This window comes from Myiozetetes cayanensis, unplaced genomic scaffold, assembly GCF_022539395.1.
Source record: "Myiozetetes cayanensis isolate MyiCay16 unplaced genomic scaffold, myiCay2020 scf2-11, whole genome shotgun sequence".
NCBI lineage: Eukaryota > Metazoa > Chordata > Aves > Passeriformes > Tyrannidae > Myiozetetes > Myiozetetes cayanensis.
In genome coordinates this window covers 17,643,116-17,661,652 of record NW_026087411.1, presented here as the reverse complement: position 1 = coordinate 17,661,652, position 18,537 = coordinate 17,643,116, and the positions used below count along the sequence as shown (strand labels likewise).

Below are 18,537 nucleotides of genomic sequence, written 5' to 3'. Positions count from 1 at the left end.
GCTGGAAAGGCAGGCACTGTCTGTCCTGGGAAAGAGGGCTGTGTGCTTCTGGGCTGCTGAGCTGGCATCTCCCACCAGTTTGGGCTTCACCTGCAGTCTCACCCTCCGCAAGCTGGAGGGCTGGATGCAAAGTTCCTTCTGCCTTTTGCAAATTCACCAATGTATTCCCCTTTCACCTCCCTTTTAGCCAGATTTCAGAAATCAAGTGACAAACAGGCAATTGAAATGACAGAGGAAAAACACAGCTCAAATACAGGTATTTTTTAAAATGCACAAACTATGGCAATACAGTTAAGAGTTTTGCCAAAGGTGTGAAAGGGTTAAAAAAAGAAGACCTGATTTATTTAAAATAGTTGGTGGTGATTTCATTAACATCTTGTTATGGGCAAAGAGATTATACAAACAGTTATGAACAAAAATATCTACAGGAGGAAGAGACTCTGACAGCTTTGACTGGTCTCTTATCTCCCTTTTTCTTTTCAAAAATCCCAAACTCCAATTATAGCTCAAACTTCAAGGTTTTACCCTCACTAGATCAAATTGTTTTTCACAGCCATACAAAGGAAAGCATCTGAGCACACACGGGCTTGCTCTCTCATTGGGAAAAGACTTTGTTTTAGAAATTAGTCCTGACAAAGGAGTATTCAAATGCAGCTGTAGGAAGAAGTAACCAAAGGCCATGAGCTGGCAGCTGGACTAGAGTCGATTTTCCAATTGAGCATGACAAATACTTGGTATTTCCATAACAAGGTCAAGTCAGGGGTCTTACCATCATTTTCTGTGAGTCAAACATCTCACTGAAAAGGCAAGGTCTGCTGTGTCTATGTATTGCATGGAGAAACTCAAGATACATCCAAGCACAATGAGCCTTTCAAACCCATCAAACCCATGGTGGCTGCTGCACAGTGCCCCCCAAGCTGCCACAGCCCAGTACAGCAAAGCATCCTTCGGTTGCCTCAGGGTAGGGGAAAGGTTTTAAGCAAAGCATCTGCTTTGTGTGCTGAACATTACAGGGAAAAGATTATATACACTCATTTAAAACTTGCCCCTCAAGCATCTTAATGGTGAGCACTTCTGGTTAGCTGACACTCATCCCCAATTTCAGTTCCACTGCTACTCATTGCACAGTACAACTTCTTGTAAGAAAATCCCCTTCACATCTGGGCTGAGTGCATTACTGCAAAACGCTACCCTTGAGCAGTGCTGTCTTCTCCCTGCCTCACTTTCCCTGCCACGTCCTCAGAACATTTATATTTACTCAGCTTTCGTCAAGGTCTGTCTGACCCTCAAAAGAAAAGCATGGCATGCTCAAGAGCACAGCGTTGTTGCTATGATTTATTTTGGGCTGAGCACCAATCTTATTATAGGCAGCTTCATCTCTCTGTTTTTTTGATACCCACCCATGGCAGGACATGTTAATGTTAACAACACTCAAACCTTCAATCTTTTTCATAAACCCGAGAATTCATTTCTCCTATTCACTTCTCAAACATACGAATGTATGGATCGAAATGAACAGCAAAAAACTCTGAAAATGGTCCTGAAGGTAACAGGTACATTTCAGCCTTGGAGAAGGACTTTGGCTGCAGCTTGTCTCCCAGTCTCTACATCATGACCTTGTAATGGTCAACAAAAAAGGGCCACATTTGCTCCTCTGGCCTCACAGCAGGATCAAGCAAGGTAAGAGGGCCAAGCTGTCCCTCATGTGCATTCCCCTTCCCAAGAGATCACCCGACTGGAGAGGTATTTGAGCTGGAAGTAGGGGGGGGTCACCATTCACTGGTTCATCCCAGTGCCATTTGCAAATCCAGTTGAGTCATACTGTAAAAATACCTCAGGCTGCATAATTACATTTTTAGAAAAGTTATTCACTTGAAATGCACCATTAATGGCTTCAGAGATGTTTGTTCCATAAGTAAAAACAAGAGCCCACGCACTCTCAGTCATGCATTTGCAAACATGCTGGTGCAAGACATCGACCATCGTTGTCACTCCCTGGCATGCACACCCTCCCAGACACAGGTCTGAGACCCCCCAGACTCCCCCTCATTCCCCCACACTCCATCACTTGCTTTTGCTGCTTGTTTCCAAATCCCTGCGCTGGGTATGTGCTGCCCACACCCACAAGTGAATGTCAGACTCGGGGGATACCATCGGCTGCTGGGAAAGCGTGATGTAAAGCTTGAGGGGCACTTTCACATGGATGCACGGTGGCACACGTGGGCTCTGGTGTTTCTGCCATGGAAACTGCAGGAATAGCTGCTCTGGCTGAGAAAACAAGGGAAGTGATGTGCAGGGGTGGGTGGCTGGCGGTGGCAAAAGTGCCCAGCGGTGCTTTGAGGCACTCAGCACCCATTTGCTTGGAACTTAAATCACATTAGCTCAAAACAGATTGTTCCTAGGAGAAGCAGAAGGAGAAAGTGCTCTTCCTAGGTGGCTGATCCTCACGGAGCGGTTGGACAGGGAACCCATCTCTTGCGCACAGCCTGAAGGTGGCAGCAGTAACATTTCATACACTTCACTGATCAATATTTTAACCCTGATGGAAAGGATGGGTACAGTGGGCCTGGGAAGAAGGAAATCAAGGATTCTGCCCTTATCCTGCAGCTCCTGCGAGCAGTTAAAAAGCAAGCAAGTGGGACTCCCCTTGCTTTGCAAGTCCCTCGGCACTCTTTGTACTGTGTCTCACTTGCTGCCTGGGACTGCAAGATAGTGGGCAAGGTGAGGGCAGCATGAGCAGCACTGCAAGCTTATACACCACCCGGCTTCCAACTGGAGAAAGATTCAGTTCAGAAGAGTAAATAAAAAGAGTCCACAGAGGTGACATGTGCATTTAATGCTGTATTCAAACCAGGAGGCAGCGGAACTCCTATGGTGATGCTGCACATGGCACCAGAGCTGCAATTGATAATATGAAAAGACCATTTTAATTCCATTTATCAGCAGCACTGTGGCCCAGCCTGCAAACCAAGGTTGGGACCTCTCCAGCACTGGCAGCACCGACAGCCCTCTCCTGCTGCAGAGGGACGGACAGCCCAGAACAGCTATCACATATAGAGGTGTGAAAAGCAGGATGCCTTGGATGAGGGGCACCGTGAACACCAGCCAGGCAGGTTTCTCCATGACCCACCACCTCAGCTTTCCCTTGCCCTTCAGATGCCCTTATGTCAATATAGTTCAGTAATTTTAAAACCACTGAGTAATAAACACTAGCAATGAGGAGCCAGAGGTGTAACAAGGGTGAAGGAACAAGGCACGGAGAAGGCAAAGGATCATGCATCCGTACTGAAGCTGAAGGCTTCATCCCCTGCACCCTGGTGTCAGCAGGTCACCAGCACAGAGCTTCCCCTGACTGGAGTGCCAAGGCACCGGGAAACCTCTGTGTGCACGTCTGGTGAGAGAGTCGCCGGCGGCTAAAGGAGAATGTCATTGTCTGCTCCGAAATCAGCAGAATTTAAATCCTATTAAATCAATTTATTAGAGTTTAATTTGCATGAAATTAAATTCGGCCCCTATTCAAGGAGCCGTCACTCCCTTAAATCATCATCACTGAGCATTTTACATGAGCCTAATTAAAAACTCTGCTGGAGCACTGCCCACGTATTCCCCTTTCACCACTCAACCTGCGCTTGCTAGTTAAGAGTCCCACTGCCCTAGGAGACACCTTCTCCCACCCACCCACATGCTCTCCCAGTCACAGAGACACCTCATCTGGTTGTTGGGTGGAGGAAGACCAGAAAAGGCCACTTTGTACCCCAAAAGTTCATCGCTTCCTTACTCAGATGCAGTTGGTTATGGGTGGACGGTCACGCCCATCGAGAGGGAAGAGGAGGTGGACATCACTGATACACCCCCTGAGGGTGATCCTGGTCTCTCAGGAACACTCACCTCTTTGATCCTCTGCAGCAGAGGGAGCAGCCAGTCCTTATTCACCTCACAGTGACTGTCCAGAAAGGTCAGGACACCTGCTTTTGCCACATCTGCCCCTCGGATTCGGGACCGGATCAGACCTATTCAGGGACACACCACGTCAGCTGCTGTCCAGATGGCTGGGTAGCACCCCCAGGCTCCTCCAGCATGGTCTCCTGCACTCATGCATTCCCTGGGTTTTGATCTGCCTGAACCTCATTCAGATAAAACACAGCCCAGGTTCATTGCCTCCTTCCTGATGCTGCAAGGTATGCTAACCACTTCCTAAGGTCCCCAAAGCAAATAAATGGCTCCACCAAGATATATGATTTATGCCATTTATGCCAATCCTTAATTTGCACAATTAATTCTGCTGTCACATTCCGGGGCAAAACATGACTCAAATGCTTTCATGACCCCCTTCAGGTAATAAATCTAATACAGAGGTAAGGCAGCGGGGAATGCACCAGGGGAGATGAGGGTGGGATCACTTCATGCCAGAACTAAGCTTTTCTTAGACTGTGAACTTTCCCCTGCTGTGCCCCTTTCTGTGTCCCAGTGACCCCAAGATCTCTCTCCTGCCCTGGAGGCACTTGCAGATCTGCAGCTCAGTGGGAACACATTTTCTACCAAGGAAACAGAGTTGGTTTTCAAGGTGCTAAGAAGCCCACTGGGCTCATCAGGGCCCTGATGGTGAATTTAGAATCCTTTGGAGATGGGAGTGGATTGCTGTACACGTTTGTGAGAGAGAAAAATGAAAAAAGAGGGAGGTCATGAAAGGCAGCTGCACACATGGATTTCACACTAGACTCTTCAGCAAAATCGTTGCTCTTAAAGATGCTCTGTTCCTATTTATGCAGGAGTTAAAAAGCTTTTCAGCATTCCTCCTGCATGCAGTTGATGCTCAAGTGAACTGCAGCACAAGAAAGGAGATGGTCTGTTGGCAAACAAGAGGGGATGCAGGTGACTCAAGGAAAGCAGAGCTTCTGTATGAAAGGGTAACAGTGGCAATATGAGGGGACATAGAGACAGATAAAGAGAGATACAAGGGTTTCAGGTAGCAGTTGCACATCAGGTCCATGCAGAAGGTCACCAACTTTCATATTAAAATTCCCTAGAGGAATAGGGTCAAGGAACAGCCTCTGAGCAGGAGGGAGAGGGACAGGAGAACAAAGTCTGAAATGATCCAGCATTTGCCAAAGTCACCTCCTACAATACAGGTTGTCACTGTATCTCTCTCTACAACTCCTAAGATCTCTTGGGCAGGTGTGTGTTCTGCACCAACCCTAAATCTCCCCAAATCCCAGCAGGCCCTGAGGGATACAACTTAAGCGATGTATTAAGCAATGTAGACCCTGGGTTAGCAACGTATTAAGCAAGGTAAGGCTGGCTTCCCACATTCTGACTGATTTACAGAGCACTAATACCTGTGGGTCTACGTGTTGGAGATAAGCACATGTGCACCTCTATCACACAGGACAGAAAGATGAGAAGGAGGTGAGGGTCTGGGGAGACCTCCCTTACTCTCCTGCCAAAGCAGGTATGTCTCTTACACCCATGAGATTTGATGCCACCCTGTCACCATATCTGCAGAGCTGAAATCATCTGCAGAAAGAAATCACAATGAATCTCCACTCCTCAGTCTCCTCAACCCAACGCCTGCCTGGACTCACACCTTTGATTTGCAGCATGAAAAGACTTAGGGTTTTGTTCTCCTAATACTGCAAAGCAGAATTTGGAAGCACACATGCAGGCTATGGGGAGCTGGAAAACGTCTCAAAAGGTTGCCAGCAGCAGCCCAGTAGGACATACATTCATCCTCCATATAGCCCTTCTTAATCTTTCAAATATAATTAATTATTAAAAAAAAAAGAATCCCACAGAAGCAGCAGGAGCAGATCTCCTCTCTTTCATTAGAGCAAACATTTTTACAAATAAGACCCGGGGCTTTGTTTTGCCTGTTCTAATTTTCTGGCTAATAAGCTACAGCTGAGCCTCACTGGATATCTTAATAGTCCCCTCTTTTTCAGCAAGAAAGGGGAGATCCATTTCAAATCCCAGCCCTTTATCACATTCCCTTTTATCATGGCCCCCTTGTCCCCAGGAGCCACTGACCTCGTTGCTGGCCACTCCATGGAGGTGTCCCTTGACTCCATCGCTCTCACACTTCCCAAAATCTGGGTATCCCACCTGGGTTGTGGCAGGGAGCTCTTACCTTCTCGCCGTCCATTCCGCAAGCACTTCACCTTGGGGAGCTGGCCCAGCAAGCGGCAGTCATCAGCTTGGGAAACACAAAAGGGAGGACATGTCACCCTCAGCCCTCAGGGTGGCTCTGGTAGCAGAAATGGGGAGTCCTAGGGGAGACTGGGAGCAGGGAGAGGACCCTGTCCTGGACTGGTTGATGGCTTGTTACGGTGATAGCACTGCTGGGTCACAACACTCTTACCCCTCAGCTCATGCAGCATAAATTCTGACTGGCAGAGCAGCAGTTTTCATGAAACTAGTGTAAATTCAGCAGATTGACACTGAGAGCAGCTGAGTTATGCTCTAAAATCAGCACAGAAGAGCTGTGGTTGGGGTCAGAATCTGACTTTTTGCACAGTAATGCAAATTACTATTTTTGGTAGCTGCAAAGCAACGCACAAGCTGTTTGACGTGTGTCTGGTTGGCAGGGTAGGAGCTTCCTGTGGTGGCCTGGAGGCTTCAGTGAGGAGAAAGGGATGGTCAAATAGAGTCAAAGGGGAGCAAGCTGGGGGCTCCTTATGCTCTGGGTGGCAGCTTTATGGCCTGACAGCCACCTACACCTGAGCTAGGGAGGTCCTGCAATCCCACACAGTCACTGCCACTGCTCTTGCCCTGGTGCTGCCTGCAGCATCAGCATCCATCTTCACCTGGATTTCTCCCAGCAAAGTGGAGGATGTCAGAGCAGGGCCAGAGCTGGGTCTGCAGGTAGATGCACCCATCACAGTCCCCTCTACCTCTGCACCCTCATGTTGTGACCTCCACAACCCCTTCATGCCTCTCACGGCTCTGCCTCCTTTTCCTTGCTGCTATAAACACACACACACATGCCCCATCCCCTCTGCCCAGCCCCTGCACCTGCACACACCTCCGAGCACTTTCATCTCCTCCAGCAATCTTTGCTGGTAAAGAAACATCGCTGTACCCATACCCTGAGCAATTTGGGGACGAGCTGGGACAGGGAAGCAGAAGTGGCAGGGCTTGGCTATGGACCTACAATGGATTTCTGCTGAGAATAGTGGGAATTCACATGCAGAAAAACTGCATCCCAGTGAATAACAAGGCCAGCAGGCAGAGAGAGGTGAGAAATGAGACACAACTGGGCATGAGATAAAAGCACTAATTGTTTGGGGTGGGTTGCAGGGAAAAAACTGACCATGTGTGTATAGTGTATTATGCAAATACATGCATTTTATGTAAATGCATGCAGAGCAGATGCCAGCAGGCTCAGACTATCACAGGAAAGAAGATGTCAGAGAGCTGAGAAGTGCTGAGTAGCTGAGGGGCTGCTCTAAGTTGCGCAGGAAACATGCTCCCCTTTGGTGGCCCGGGATGAGCTTAAACCCAGCCCTGCTCGTTCTCCGTGGCTCATGGCATTTGGCATGCTTGTAGGAAGGCAAGTGCTTTGTTTCTTTAGCCAAATACCTGGCAATTATTTCCTCCACCCTTCAAAAATCCTGCTCTGCTGTACTCCAGCGTAGCTCAAGTCCTTGCACCTGCTCCTTTTCCCCATCACAGGCTTGTCTAGTCTGCCCATCCCGTGTGCTAGAGCTACTCCAAAGCTCACCGTAATCACGGCAACTCCATCCCCTAGCTTCAGCAACTTCCCAGGGAGGTGTCAATTCCAAGAAACAGGTCTCGTGTGAAATCTGTCCCTAATGCTCACTGAGGCAGAGCCTATTTATAACATCCAAGACCAAAGCCTAGATTCATGTTTTCAAAAGCCTGTCTGGCTTTGTTTTCAGGTTTCCTAGTAAACCACTACATTTTGCAGCTCCTTCAAATGTAAGTGTCACAGACCACTCAGACAGTTTATCATCCTTTTTATGCCTGAGACAGGATTTTTGAGCACTTACTCTCAGCCCCTGGATCTTCAACTTGCACTTTGCACTGGGCAAGGTCTTTACCTGGGGTGGTTCCCTGGGAGTCCCTGGGGCTTCAGCTACCTTCTACTGGAGATCAGACCTATCGATTTAACTTGAGTCATGCTATTAACTGAAAGAACAGCAGGAGGATGTGGGCAGGATATGTGGTGCACAATGCTATTTATGGTGCATCTCAGAAATGGGAAACCCACACAGGGAATCCTCAGGTGAAAAAAAGAAAATAAAAAAATCAAGAGTTGCTGACCACCTCCATAAATGTATGCAGCACATATACATAGGTCCAAAGGGTCAGACTGTCATTATCCCCTGTATTTCCAGTGGTATCAATGCAGAATTGCTCCTGGCTGCAGCTGAGAGTCAGATCAGACACACCATGGCTGGTGGTAGGATACAACCATGTAAGGACTGGATTCACGTCTACTAAGCATAAAAAGGATTTGCCGTGCGCTTTTCTTGTATGGTTTTCATGAAAAGAGATTTGATCATTTGGAATTTGAATTCTCCACGTGGCGATGCAAACCCGGCACAGCAGGGTTTGCTCTCCACAGCTACACAGCTTTGAATTTCCTTCCACTTCAGCAAACTCTCTCCCATCTCTGCATGCATCCCAGTCTCTCACAGGCTCTTTCAGTTTGGCCTCCTGCTTTTAACACAGAAAGGGTCACTTACGATCATCACTGTAGTCATCCACTAGTATGATTTCCTGGATGAGGTGCACTGGGGTGCGGTTCAGCACGCTAAAGGATGAAGAGAGAAAATCCATGACAGTGCTTGACCAAATTAACAACCCAGCAAACGGAGTGGAAAAGCCTAGGAACTGGTCTCTGCCAAAGCACAGAAAACCAGGCTTCGATTTCCAGAAAGGGTATACCAGATAAGGCCCAGAAACCACTCCCCACCACCCCCCAGTAATCTACAGTGCCTGGCTATCAATTCCCTGTAGCCTGATCTAAGAGCCAAGCACTCAGCATTCCTGGGAAATGCCTGAGATTCACCTTTATCACCCTTGTGAGCAAAAGCAGAGCACCACGTAAAGCCACGAAAAACGGGCTTTTCAGCAACACGCACATTTCACCGAGATTCCTAGCTGGGCTTACAGCAAAGCTGCTGTCACCCCAACACCTCCTCTGGGGCTAATGATACGGTGTCCAGCAACAGCAGGGCCAACACAGAGAAAATTACCCAGCTCAAACCCATCCTTACACAGCTCACAGCTGCGGCAGGACAACTCCTGTTTTTATCCATGAGCTGATTGTGTTTGAGAGGCTGCCGAGAGGATAAGAGCAGGGTTGGAGCGCACCTAGTTAATGAAAGAGAGAGGCTGGAGGACGTGGTTCACAGCTCCATTCCTGCGAAACATGGTTGAAAGCTACAGTCTTCCCTTAATTATGCCACCAAAGGTTTTTTTTAGTATTATGATTATTATTAAAAAGCCTAGACCTGTTCTTTCTCTTTCTCTCACAGCGCAGAGGTTTGCAGAATTACACAAGCTTAAAATCCTGCCCCAGCAAAGGGTCAAGGCTGACTTCTTGAAACAGAAACCCCAGGACATCCCAAAAGTCTCCTAAGTGCTCGGCTTGGGCTTCGATAATGCCAGTTGGGTTGTTCAGGCTTTTCCATCATTTATACTTCTTTGTCTTCATCCTAAGCATGGTTCGTTTTTCACACAGGATTTAAAATCCCCCCAAACTTCAGACCTTCAAAATTCCCACTGGCATAAGAGGGCAGTCACCTGACTAGCTAACAGCCTTAAAGCCCCTAATCCCTGCAGATTCTCATCAACAGGTTTTCCCAGTCTCTCAGGCTCCCAAAACTCCCGCAAAAAAAAAAAAACCTCACAAAAAACCCAAAACAAAACAAAAAAACCCCTCACACACACACAGAAAAAAAAAAAAAAAAACAACCACCTGAAAATCTGGAAAAACCACATCCCTGGCCCAGACCCTAGTCAAGAGAGCTACAAAGGGCAGGATCCCCAGGGCACATGAGTGCTTGGGAGCCACACTGGCAGAAATGCAGAAGGGTCTTACAGCCTCACCCCTGGATATCTGAGGACATTCACCAAAGGGCTGCATTTCTCTGATGAAACCTTCTTGATGAGAACCTACAAGAGCACTCCCTCCAGAGGGTGGCCCTTGCCAGGTTGACACCTGTACTTGCCAGGCTGCCTGTACTGGTGTACACCCCACACACACACTTCAGGTACTGGAATTACAACTCTCCAGAGAACTGAGCCGGAATTTTTTGGAAGGTGTACAGGACATCACAAGGCAGATGCTTGAAACAGAATCACAGAATAACAGAATGATTTGGTTTGGAAGGGACCTTAAAGATCATGTAGTTCCGCCCCCACTGTCATGGGAAGGCATGCCTTCCACTAGACCAGAGTACTCGATGCCCCAGCTAATCTGGTCTTGAACACCTCCAGTAAACGGACATCTACAAATTCTCTGTGCCAGTGCCTCACCACCCTCACAGCAAAGAATTTCTTCCATATATAATGGATGCTCCCTGTATGTTGGTTTTGGTTTTTTTTTTCCCCCAGCAGAAATCCTGAAAGAAAGGGGTTTCATATCAGATGGAGTGGGTAAGCCTGGCACCACCCTTCTGGATGTCCTCAAAAATCACTTCCAAGTATGACTTTCCCTGGAAACACAAACTCTTCCAGTTTCAGGATCTTAGCAAAAAACATTATTTTACCCCACTTCAGATGCCTTGCATGTTAATGTTGGAGCAAGGAGGCAAAGGAAGATGCTGTCCCCTGTGCAACAGCAGCTGTGGCCCCCCTGACATCACTACGGCTTGTACCAAGCAGAGTTAGACAACACCGCCTCACCAACACCCAGAGCCTGCATGGAGTACTAGGAAAAAGTGGCTGAGCGCCCCTCCTCCCGCTGGGGCACACAGAACAATTTAGTTGTGCTGTTTCCACCTGTCAAGTGTTTTTTAATTATTATTATTAATAGGTTTGTTATTTTTTAAAAATCCCCACACGCGAGAGCTGAGTTCAGCAAATTACCACAGCCGAGCGTCAGCAGAGAGAGACAGGAGAGCAATATCACGCTCAGTGGAATATTTAACAAGCGCTGATTGCCTGGAAACCTAACTCAGTGAAACCTGCAGGAAAGAAGCAGGCTTGTAAAAAAGCCAGCAAAATAAATAAATAACCCATGGAGAGCGGGAGGGGAGGAGGCAGCGGGCAACTTGAACATTCAAATCCTGCCTCTGCCTAGTCTCCCCTACGGATTCGGCTGCCAGAAGTGCAATGCAGGGCTTAACTCCACAGGAAGACAGACACAAAGGGGCCGAATCTTGCTTTTGCTGGTACCAGCCAGAATAAAACTGTGGCACTAGGCTGTGTATACTCAGACCCGGGCTCTAAGTGGTACTCCATGCCTTTGGAGGAATTTCCCCAAAGGCAGCTCTTATGGAAGAAAATTCAGCATGAGAATTCCCATGGTGCTGGGTTTGGGAAGGTGTGTAGCCCCACACCTACTCTGCTGCTCCTTCTGTTCCCAGGTTAAGGAACTGGCTGCCAACTCTGTGCCTGGATGTGCCACACCATAGGTCATGGAACATGTCCCCTGAATGCCAGCAATGGCCATTTCTGGGATGCAGAGCATTGACCAGAGGGAGAGGGAAAATTTAGCCAGCACGCTGACCTATAAGGAAAGGACATCTCCAAGAGCTGGTCTGGCTCCATAAACCTTCATCCTTCCATGGGGTTAATGACAGACACCAGTGTGAGTGACACAGCATCCCCTCACCCTGTATCATCACAGCCCTATCCCATCAAATCTCTTGTGGGACTCCCTTACCACGTGACACTTTTCCAAAACACCATTAAACAACTCACCCTGGTGAGGGTGGTCCAAAGGCTGGCTCTAAGAGCCCTGATGTCCACTGATTTCAGCACGCTTTGAGCTCATTATTGCCCTCACAAGTCTGTGCACAGACCCCAGCAAACCCAAAAACTGCTGATAAGCTAAAGGCCCCTTGATGCAGGCACAAAGAGATCCAAAGGCTGCAAGACCACAACCACAGCCCACTTCCCAACTCAGCCAAGAGCAAGCACACTGGCTTTCCAGCAGAGCCACATCCACAACTCCAACACATTTTCTTCCTGCGCTCTATTAATCACACGATAATGCACATGATGTTGGAAACACAGAAGACTATAAACACCCCTCCTGCGGCACTCCTTGGGGAGGATGGGAAACAGAGACACCAAATCCTGCACATTTTCGACGTTACGGGAATTTTATTTTCAGACAGACTATAAAAGCACTTCTAAAAATTCAAAGCCGGCTTTTCTATTACTTTTGCCTCTGCTTGGCTTTGATTTTTTTTTTTAATACTTTCTTTTCTTTATGTCTGTGCATGGCTTTTTTTCCTCTTTTATATGGGTAAAATCAGAAGACAATATTGTAGTGCTTTGAAGTCCCTCTGTTATTTATAGATTTCTTTCCCTGAAATCATAGGTAGGTATATACTGCATTGATGGGCACATTTTAACAAATGAAACAGCTTTTATATTCTGTTGCGACAGAGATCACATTTTCTCCCTTAAATTGCCACAAGTCCTGTTGTTGCCATCGAAATGAAAACTCATGCTTTTAGTCCAGAAAGTGCTTACATTTACTCAATCCATTAAGACCACATTTGCTGCTGAATTATCTTGAAAAGTCAATGCTGAAATTTTCTTTGTTTCAATGGATTTAGCAGACCTTATGCAGATTTAGCCATGGAGAATTTCACCTTAAATTTTCATTGTTAAGGTCCTTCTTCCATCCTCCTCAACAATTTGTTGGGATCCCTTTCCACCTACCTGGAGATAAGTACTGGATCCAGCAATTTCAACTCCAAATAAACACCAGTGCAAAAGTCACCCTGACATATAAGATATGGAAAATGTTTGCCTGGAGGAGTTCAGACCTTCTGACCAAAAGTCAGTATATTTTCAGTCACCACCCAGAATACCACTTGCTTTGGAGAGATGACTGTGGACATTTATTCTTTGGAACTCATGAACCCATTAATTCTCTCCATGGTAACATATTTGGACTTGGTGGGGGGGAAAAAAACCCACCTTTGGGAGTATAATAAAGTGTGCAAAGGGCTAAGGGTCACAATTATCGAAATCAGACCATGAGTGCAGAGAGAAAATGCCCGCCAAAATGAGCTGCTTCAACAACCCCAAATGGCTAATTACGTAGGAAGAGAGACATCACACCAAGAATAACCATAATGAGCTTTGATTACACTGCGGCTTTCGCATTTTATTCTTTCAAATACCCACCAAGCTCTTTGAAATTCAAGGGTTCTCTTATGTTAACATCAAAAGGTAAAAGCGAATGGAGGGCTGTGTACTCAGTCACCACGAGAGATGATTAGCAAATTAAGAAAAAAAAAAAGCCCAGGGTTTAAGCAAAAAGCAGGGGAAAAAAAAAAAAAAAGAAATGAAAAAATAGTCAGCACAAAGTGCTAATTATACAGTGTCTGTGCAACACCTGGCTTGTTTTTGCTTCTCTAATCAGGCTCATTTCAGTTATGGCACAGACTCTATATGGTGCCAACGCTGCCGAAGCAAGGAGGTGTGCGGCTTTGTCACCTCCCTGCCTTGGATGTGTCTGGATGCAGACAAGTTAGTGGCATAAAAGGAAGGTGTGAGGTGCTGGCTGTCCAGGACATCACTTCTCTTACTTATAAGCACAGGAAAATGAAAGGCATGATATTCTCCCTGCTAATTAATGACCTAAATATTTGATGCGGTATTCACAGCACTCGCATCAGGACTTTTGCCAAAGGATGTGTTTTGGTTTGTCAGCCAGAGGTAAATAATTAAAGTTTCCTTATTTCTCCTCTGAGCTCCCCAGCTGCAAGTTTGAAGAATAAATAAATGAAAACCACTCAGCAGAGTAAACGGGACTGTCTCACTCTCTGCCCGGCAGATCACCCACACAACAGGATTAAGATTCCCTTGTTAAATGCGGGATAGCATAGGATGGAAAGACAGGAAAGAAGAAATTGCTTGTTTTGTGTTAATTTTAAATGCCTCTGTACTGCTTGTTTTCTCCCTTGCTGCTGCCTTCCCACGTCGGGTTTACTTACATGGTCCCATCCCTGTACTGTTGGAGACTCTCACCATCTTTAAGGTACTTGGAGCTTGAAATACATGAAGCCAAACCAGAGAGGATTAAGGAATTTGTTCAAGGTCATTCAAAAAGTGAGTGGTTGAAACAACCCAATGGTACTTTCTCCCATCTGCACAGTTTAAAAAAATACTAAAAAATCTCAAGAGCTGCTTTGCTATTCACCATCTCCTCCTTTCTGGCCTCTTCTCCCCTTTTTATTTGTCTTTCTCATGACAGCCATCCCCTACTACCTGGGCAGCTGTATGTATTCGCAAGCATAGTTGCGCCACATGCATTTATAAGTGCTGACTACACCATTTGCAGAGATTTGGGCATTCGATTAACGTGGCCTTTTTTTTTTTTCCCCCCTGCTTTACTTTCAGCTGGCAAATGGTCAAAGATCATGAAACTTTTAAATGAATTCATTATTCAACACAGTCCACTAGCTTTTCCCAATAGCTCTGACAACGCAAAATGTTCATAAACGAACCGTCCCAAACACAACGTGACTTGCGTAAGGGGTGGCTGTGGAGGCCACGTGTTGCTGCCTCTGCTTCACAGGTCAGTGCACTCACATCCCTACCAAGGGCCACATGAAACACACTGAGCCTGCCACACAGCTCAGCCTCAGCACTCAGGAAACATTAAAGCTCTCAAGCACCCAGGAAAATCACAGGAACAGCAAAATCCTTCCTGCTCATCACATACATAGTCTCTTCTGCAAGAGGCCATTTCCTCCCCTGATAGATGGTGCCTTTACCAGCATTTCCCTCTGCCACTCCTCTGTGTTTACATGGAGTCCTGTAGGAAGTGCCCCCTTTGCAGGGATGGTGCCTTGTGGCATCACGGCTTTGGACAAGCCAAGCAATGTCCCTTTGCCCTGCTTCTTGCTCCTGCTACGGCAATTAGCTGAAAACATTGTTCCTGTGACAAGGCTGGAAAATCCAGCCTGGAACTCAGGAAACCAGGTTTGCAGTTCAGAATCTTCTGCCAGTCACAGACAGATCTGTTTCTCAGTCCATCCACCTGGGTTATCCCAAGAGTGCACCATGGAGATGTACTAGGGAGAATAGGGTAGAACAAGTGTCCAATTTAGTCACCACTACACTCAAAGCACTTGGCCACAGACTGCCCCAAAAGGCACAAAGCACTGTCAGGAGGAGAGGGGTTATTTTGAACAGCCATGGAAAATGATCCATGTTGTTACAGCCACTGTGGGATGGACTTATCTGGAAGATCTAATTAAACTAAGTATTTGCTGAGCAAGAGGGAAAAAAACCAAGCAGTCAGAAGGCACAGCAAATTAACCTACAGAGGCTAAAGAGGCAGATGTGCTCTCAGCTGGATTCAAAAAGAGGCAGGGAGGTGGCAATACGTGCACAATCACCACTAGAGAGAAGCAGAACAGGAGCCATGTCACCAGCACAACTTGCCACCAAGGGCTGGTGTTCCTAACACTGGTTGTATCAAAGCAAGCCCCTGTGCACTGCATCCAGGAGGAAAACAGTAAACCCTGATGCCAAGAGGCCACCTCCAAACCATGGGGACCAGAAAAAGGAGGGTCAGCTCAGGATCTCAGCCCAGGGGGAGGCAGAGAAGACGTGGGACCCAAGGCTGTCGTCTCAGTTCCTCACTGCCCAGGTTTGCCTCCGTGGTGCAGCTCAGTCGAATGCTCCGCAGGGCTCTGGCATTGTTTGGAGATCAACCTAAGAGAACGAGGGCTCAGAAGGAGCCCCAGAATTTAGGAAAAACTTCCCAGACAAACAGGAGTGCTGGAATTGCCAGGGCACATAAGCAAGAAGGAGCAGTGCACATGGGCAAAACTGTGGTGGAAATCACACGCAGCCAGGTAAGGAAGGCAGTAAAGCCAACTAATCAAGTTGAGCAAAGAAAATAAGAGGAACAAGGAAGAAAGTCTTTTCATAGCTGGAAATCAGAAACTTCAGAAGACAATAACCCAGAAGAAGGAAAAATTCAATCTATCTGTATTTCTAACCTTGCCATTACTGCAATGAACAGTTCTCCAGTGAAGCCAGATATAGGGGATCCAGGTATAAGAGCTGTATCATGCATCTAACATTTTTCATGTGACAACATTACTCATGATTTTACCTGGCAGGACAGTCAAGTGCTGAGTTATGAGGAGAAATGAGATTAAAGTCCATCCCTGCACTTAAAGCTTCCTATATCTCAGTGGGAGCCAGAGGACTGCACCTGCCATCTCTGTTACAATTGGGTTTGGAGAATGGCAAATTTATGCAAGGCACTGTAAAGACAAAAGAGAAGGTTCAAGATCAAGGAGGTGGTATAGAGTGCCAAGCATCAGTATCACCCAAAATCCACACATCCTAGAGAGAGAAGGCAGTGACAGATTATTAAGTGTGAAGGAAGGAGATGGGATTGGGCATGAAACCATAAAGCAAAGAAGGATTTCAATTTCAGGACTGTCAAACTCACTTGTGGCCCTGGGTGTGCTCACCTGAGGAAGGATGCTGTTTTCAGAGAAAAGCTCAGCAAGGATGTGACAGTGAACAGGGAACGGTTGAAGCCTCCCTGTAACCAGCAACCCCAGTTTGACCAGTACCAATGATGGCAAGGGGTCCCTGAGGATGCCAGGGCTTAAGAAACAAGACTTTCAGCAGGGCACAAACCCTTACAAGGTGGGCATGAGATGCACCTGCAACACACTTACTATTGGCACAGATCAGAGTGCACCCATGCTTGCTGCTGAGGAACCCACCAGCCTAGATGTGGAGACAGATCCCTCAAAGGTGGGGTGGGCACACCTCACCAGTTCTTCCCACAAGAGAATTTGCAGATTCAAAGCGCATATTGGGATTAAACACTGATTTCAAAAACCTGCTGTGAAAACGAAGCTTTTAGTCTATTCACTACAGCAAAACACAGCCAAGAACAAACTGACAAATGAAGGAATGGCCACATGCCCAGTGCGCTCCACCATGGACCCGCAGGAGTACAGAAACCGTCTTTGAAAATCTAGTCTGCATGTGTGCCATCAGGGCTTCTCAATTAGCAAGCCTTTCTGGCACTCGATGGGTCACTGGAGAAGCTCAAACAGCACTACCAGAGCAAATATCTGTAGAGTGATAGCTGTCCCTAGAGGACCGGGAGAAAACACAGCTGATCTCTGATACCCAGATGGATATAAAAGCTCTTATCCCAGACTCTGTCTAATCTGCTAATGCTCCCTCAAGAGTTTCCCATGCTAGACCCTGCAAAGGGAGCACAGCTCCGTACTTTCCTGAATATCCCACTGTAAAAGCTACTTCTCTAAGACCAGCTTTCACTCTAATTTCTCCCAGACATCATCTGAGACTGCAGCTAGTCCCACTGCTGCCATGAGTGCAAACAGATTCTGCCTTTATTAGTGAAAACCTCTAGCTCACTCACAATTTTTTAAGAGATCACCAGAGCTCTTACCTCCGAATTGTCCTTAGCAGGGTTGACCTGGCCTCGTTGTGGAAAGTGATGATGACACTTGTTGGTGGGAGGTCCTGGCCATAGTGCAAAGTCGTACACCTGGGGAAAGAGAAAGAAGAAAAGGCCATTCAAGTACTGGAATTCAAAGTGGGAGCTCACTTGATTTACACAGGCAGCAGAGGCCATCAGTAAATGGTCCTCCAGCCACTATTACAAATAAATAAATAAATACATGTTTTTCTGTCTGAATCAAAAAAATGCAAAGTAAGTCACTGAGGATTAAAGCAGCAAAGAACTTAACTGTCATTAATAGGAAGGGATGAGATCAGAGGTACCCAGTGGGCAGCCCATTCCTCTAACCAATGCTTTCACAGCTAGCACTATCACATCCACCCAGCTGGTGGCACCAGCAGAGGTAAGAGCATCCTTGCAGCTCCAGCACCAAGCCACCTCACTCCCAACCTCCCAAGGCAGCAATTTCCACCAGCGGGTTGCAAGGTAAGCCAAGTCCTTGTTTCTAAACTGATTGTTTCCTTATTCATTCTGCCTTAATGGCATAACCAAACTACAGGGAAGATTGGGATTTAAAACTTTCCAAACCCACAACTGTGACCATGGCCCCTGCTGCCTCCTTCCCAGAAGGAAATGTCACAGACTCTGTAATTACTTTGACCTTTAGCTGATTACATTTGTGGCTTTTATAGACCGACACCAATATATTCCTTGCTCAGAAAATCCAGATACATCTCTTACATCTATGATGCTCTTTCCAGGTCCCTATCAGTCTCTGTGATGACACAACAGCAGCAGGAGCCCATACCCAACCTGAGGAGCTCCCCATCACAGCCATTATGTCCCTTCCCATCCACATGCCAATCACCTGCTGCTGTGTCACTGCCCAGGTGCTACCACTACTATCGTCAAAT

At 46.9% G+C, this 18,537-nt stretch overlaps 1 protein-coding gene across 1 annotated transcript in view; it reads right to left on the bottom strand.

Annotated features, from left to right (window-relative positions):
* Positions 1-18,537, bottom strand: part of GALNT14 (polypeptide N-acetylgalactosaminyltransferase 14) — a 100,904-nt gene that overhangs the window by 25,856 nt on the left and 56,511 nt on the right. Inside the window, exons 3-6 of the mRNA XM_050316153.1 lie at positions 17,612-17,710; positions 8,706-8,773; positions 6,125-6,190; positions 3,889-4,010 (exon numbers count right to left, since the gene is read on the bottom strand). Of these exons, the coding sequence (XP_050172110.1) occupies positions 3,889-4,010; positions 6,125-6,190; positions 8,706-8,773; positions 17,612-17,710 (355 nt within the window). The remainder of the gene's footprint in view (positions 1-3,888; positions 4,011-6,124; positions 6,191-8,705; positions 8,774-17,611; positions 17,711-18,537) is intronic.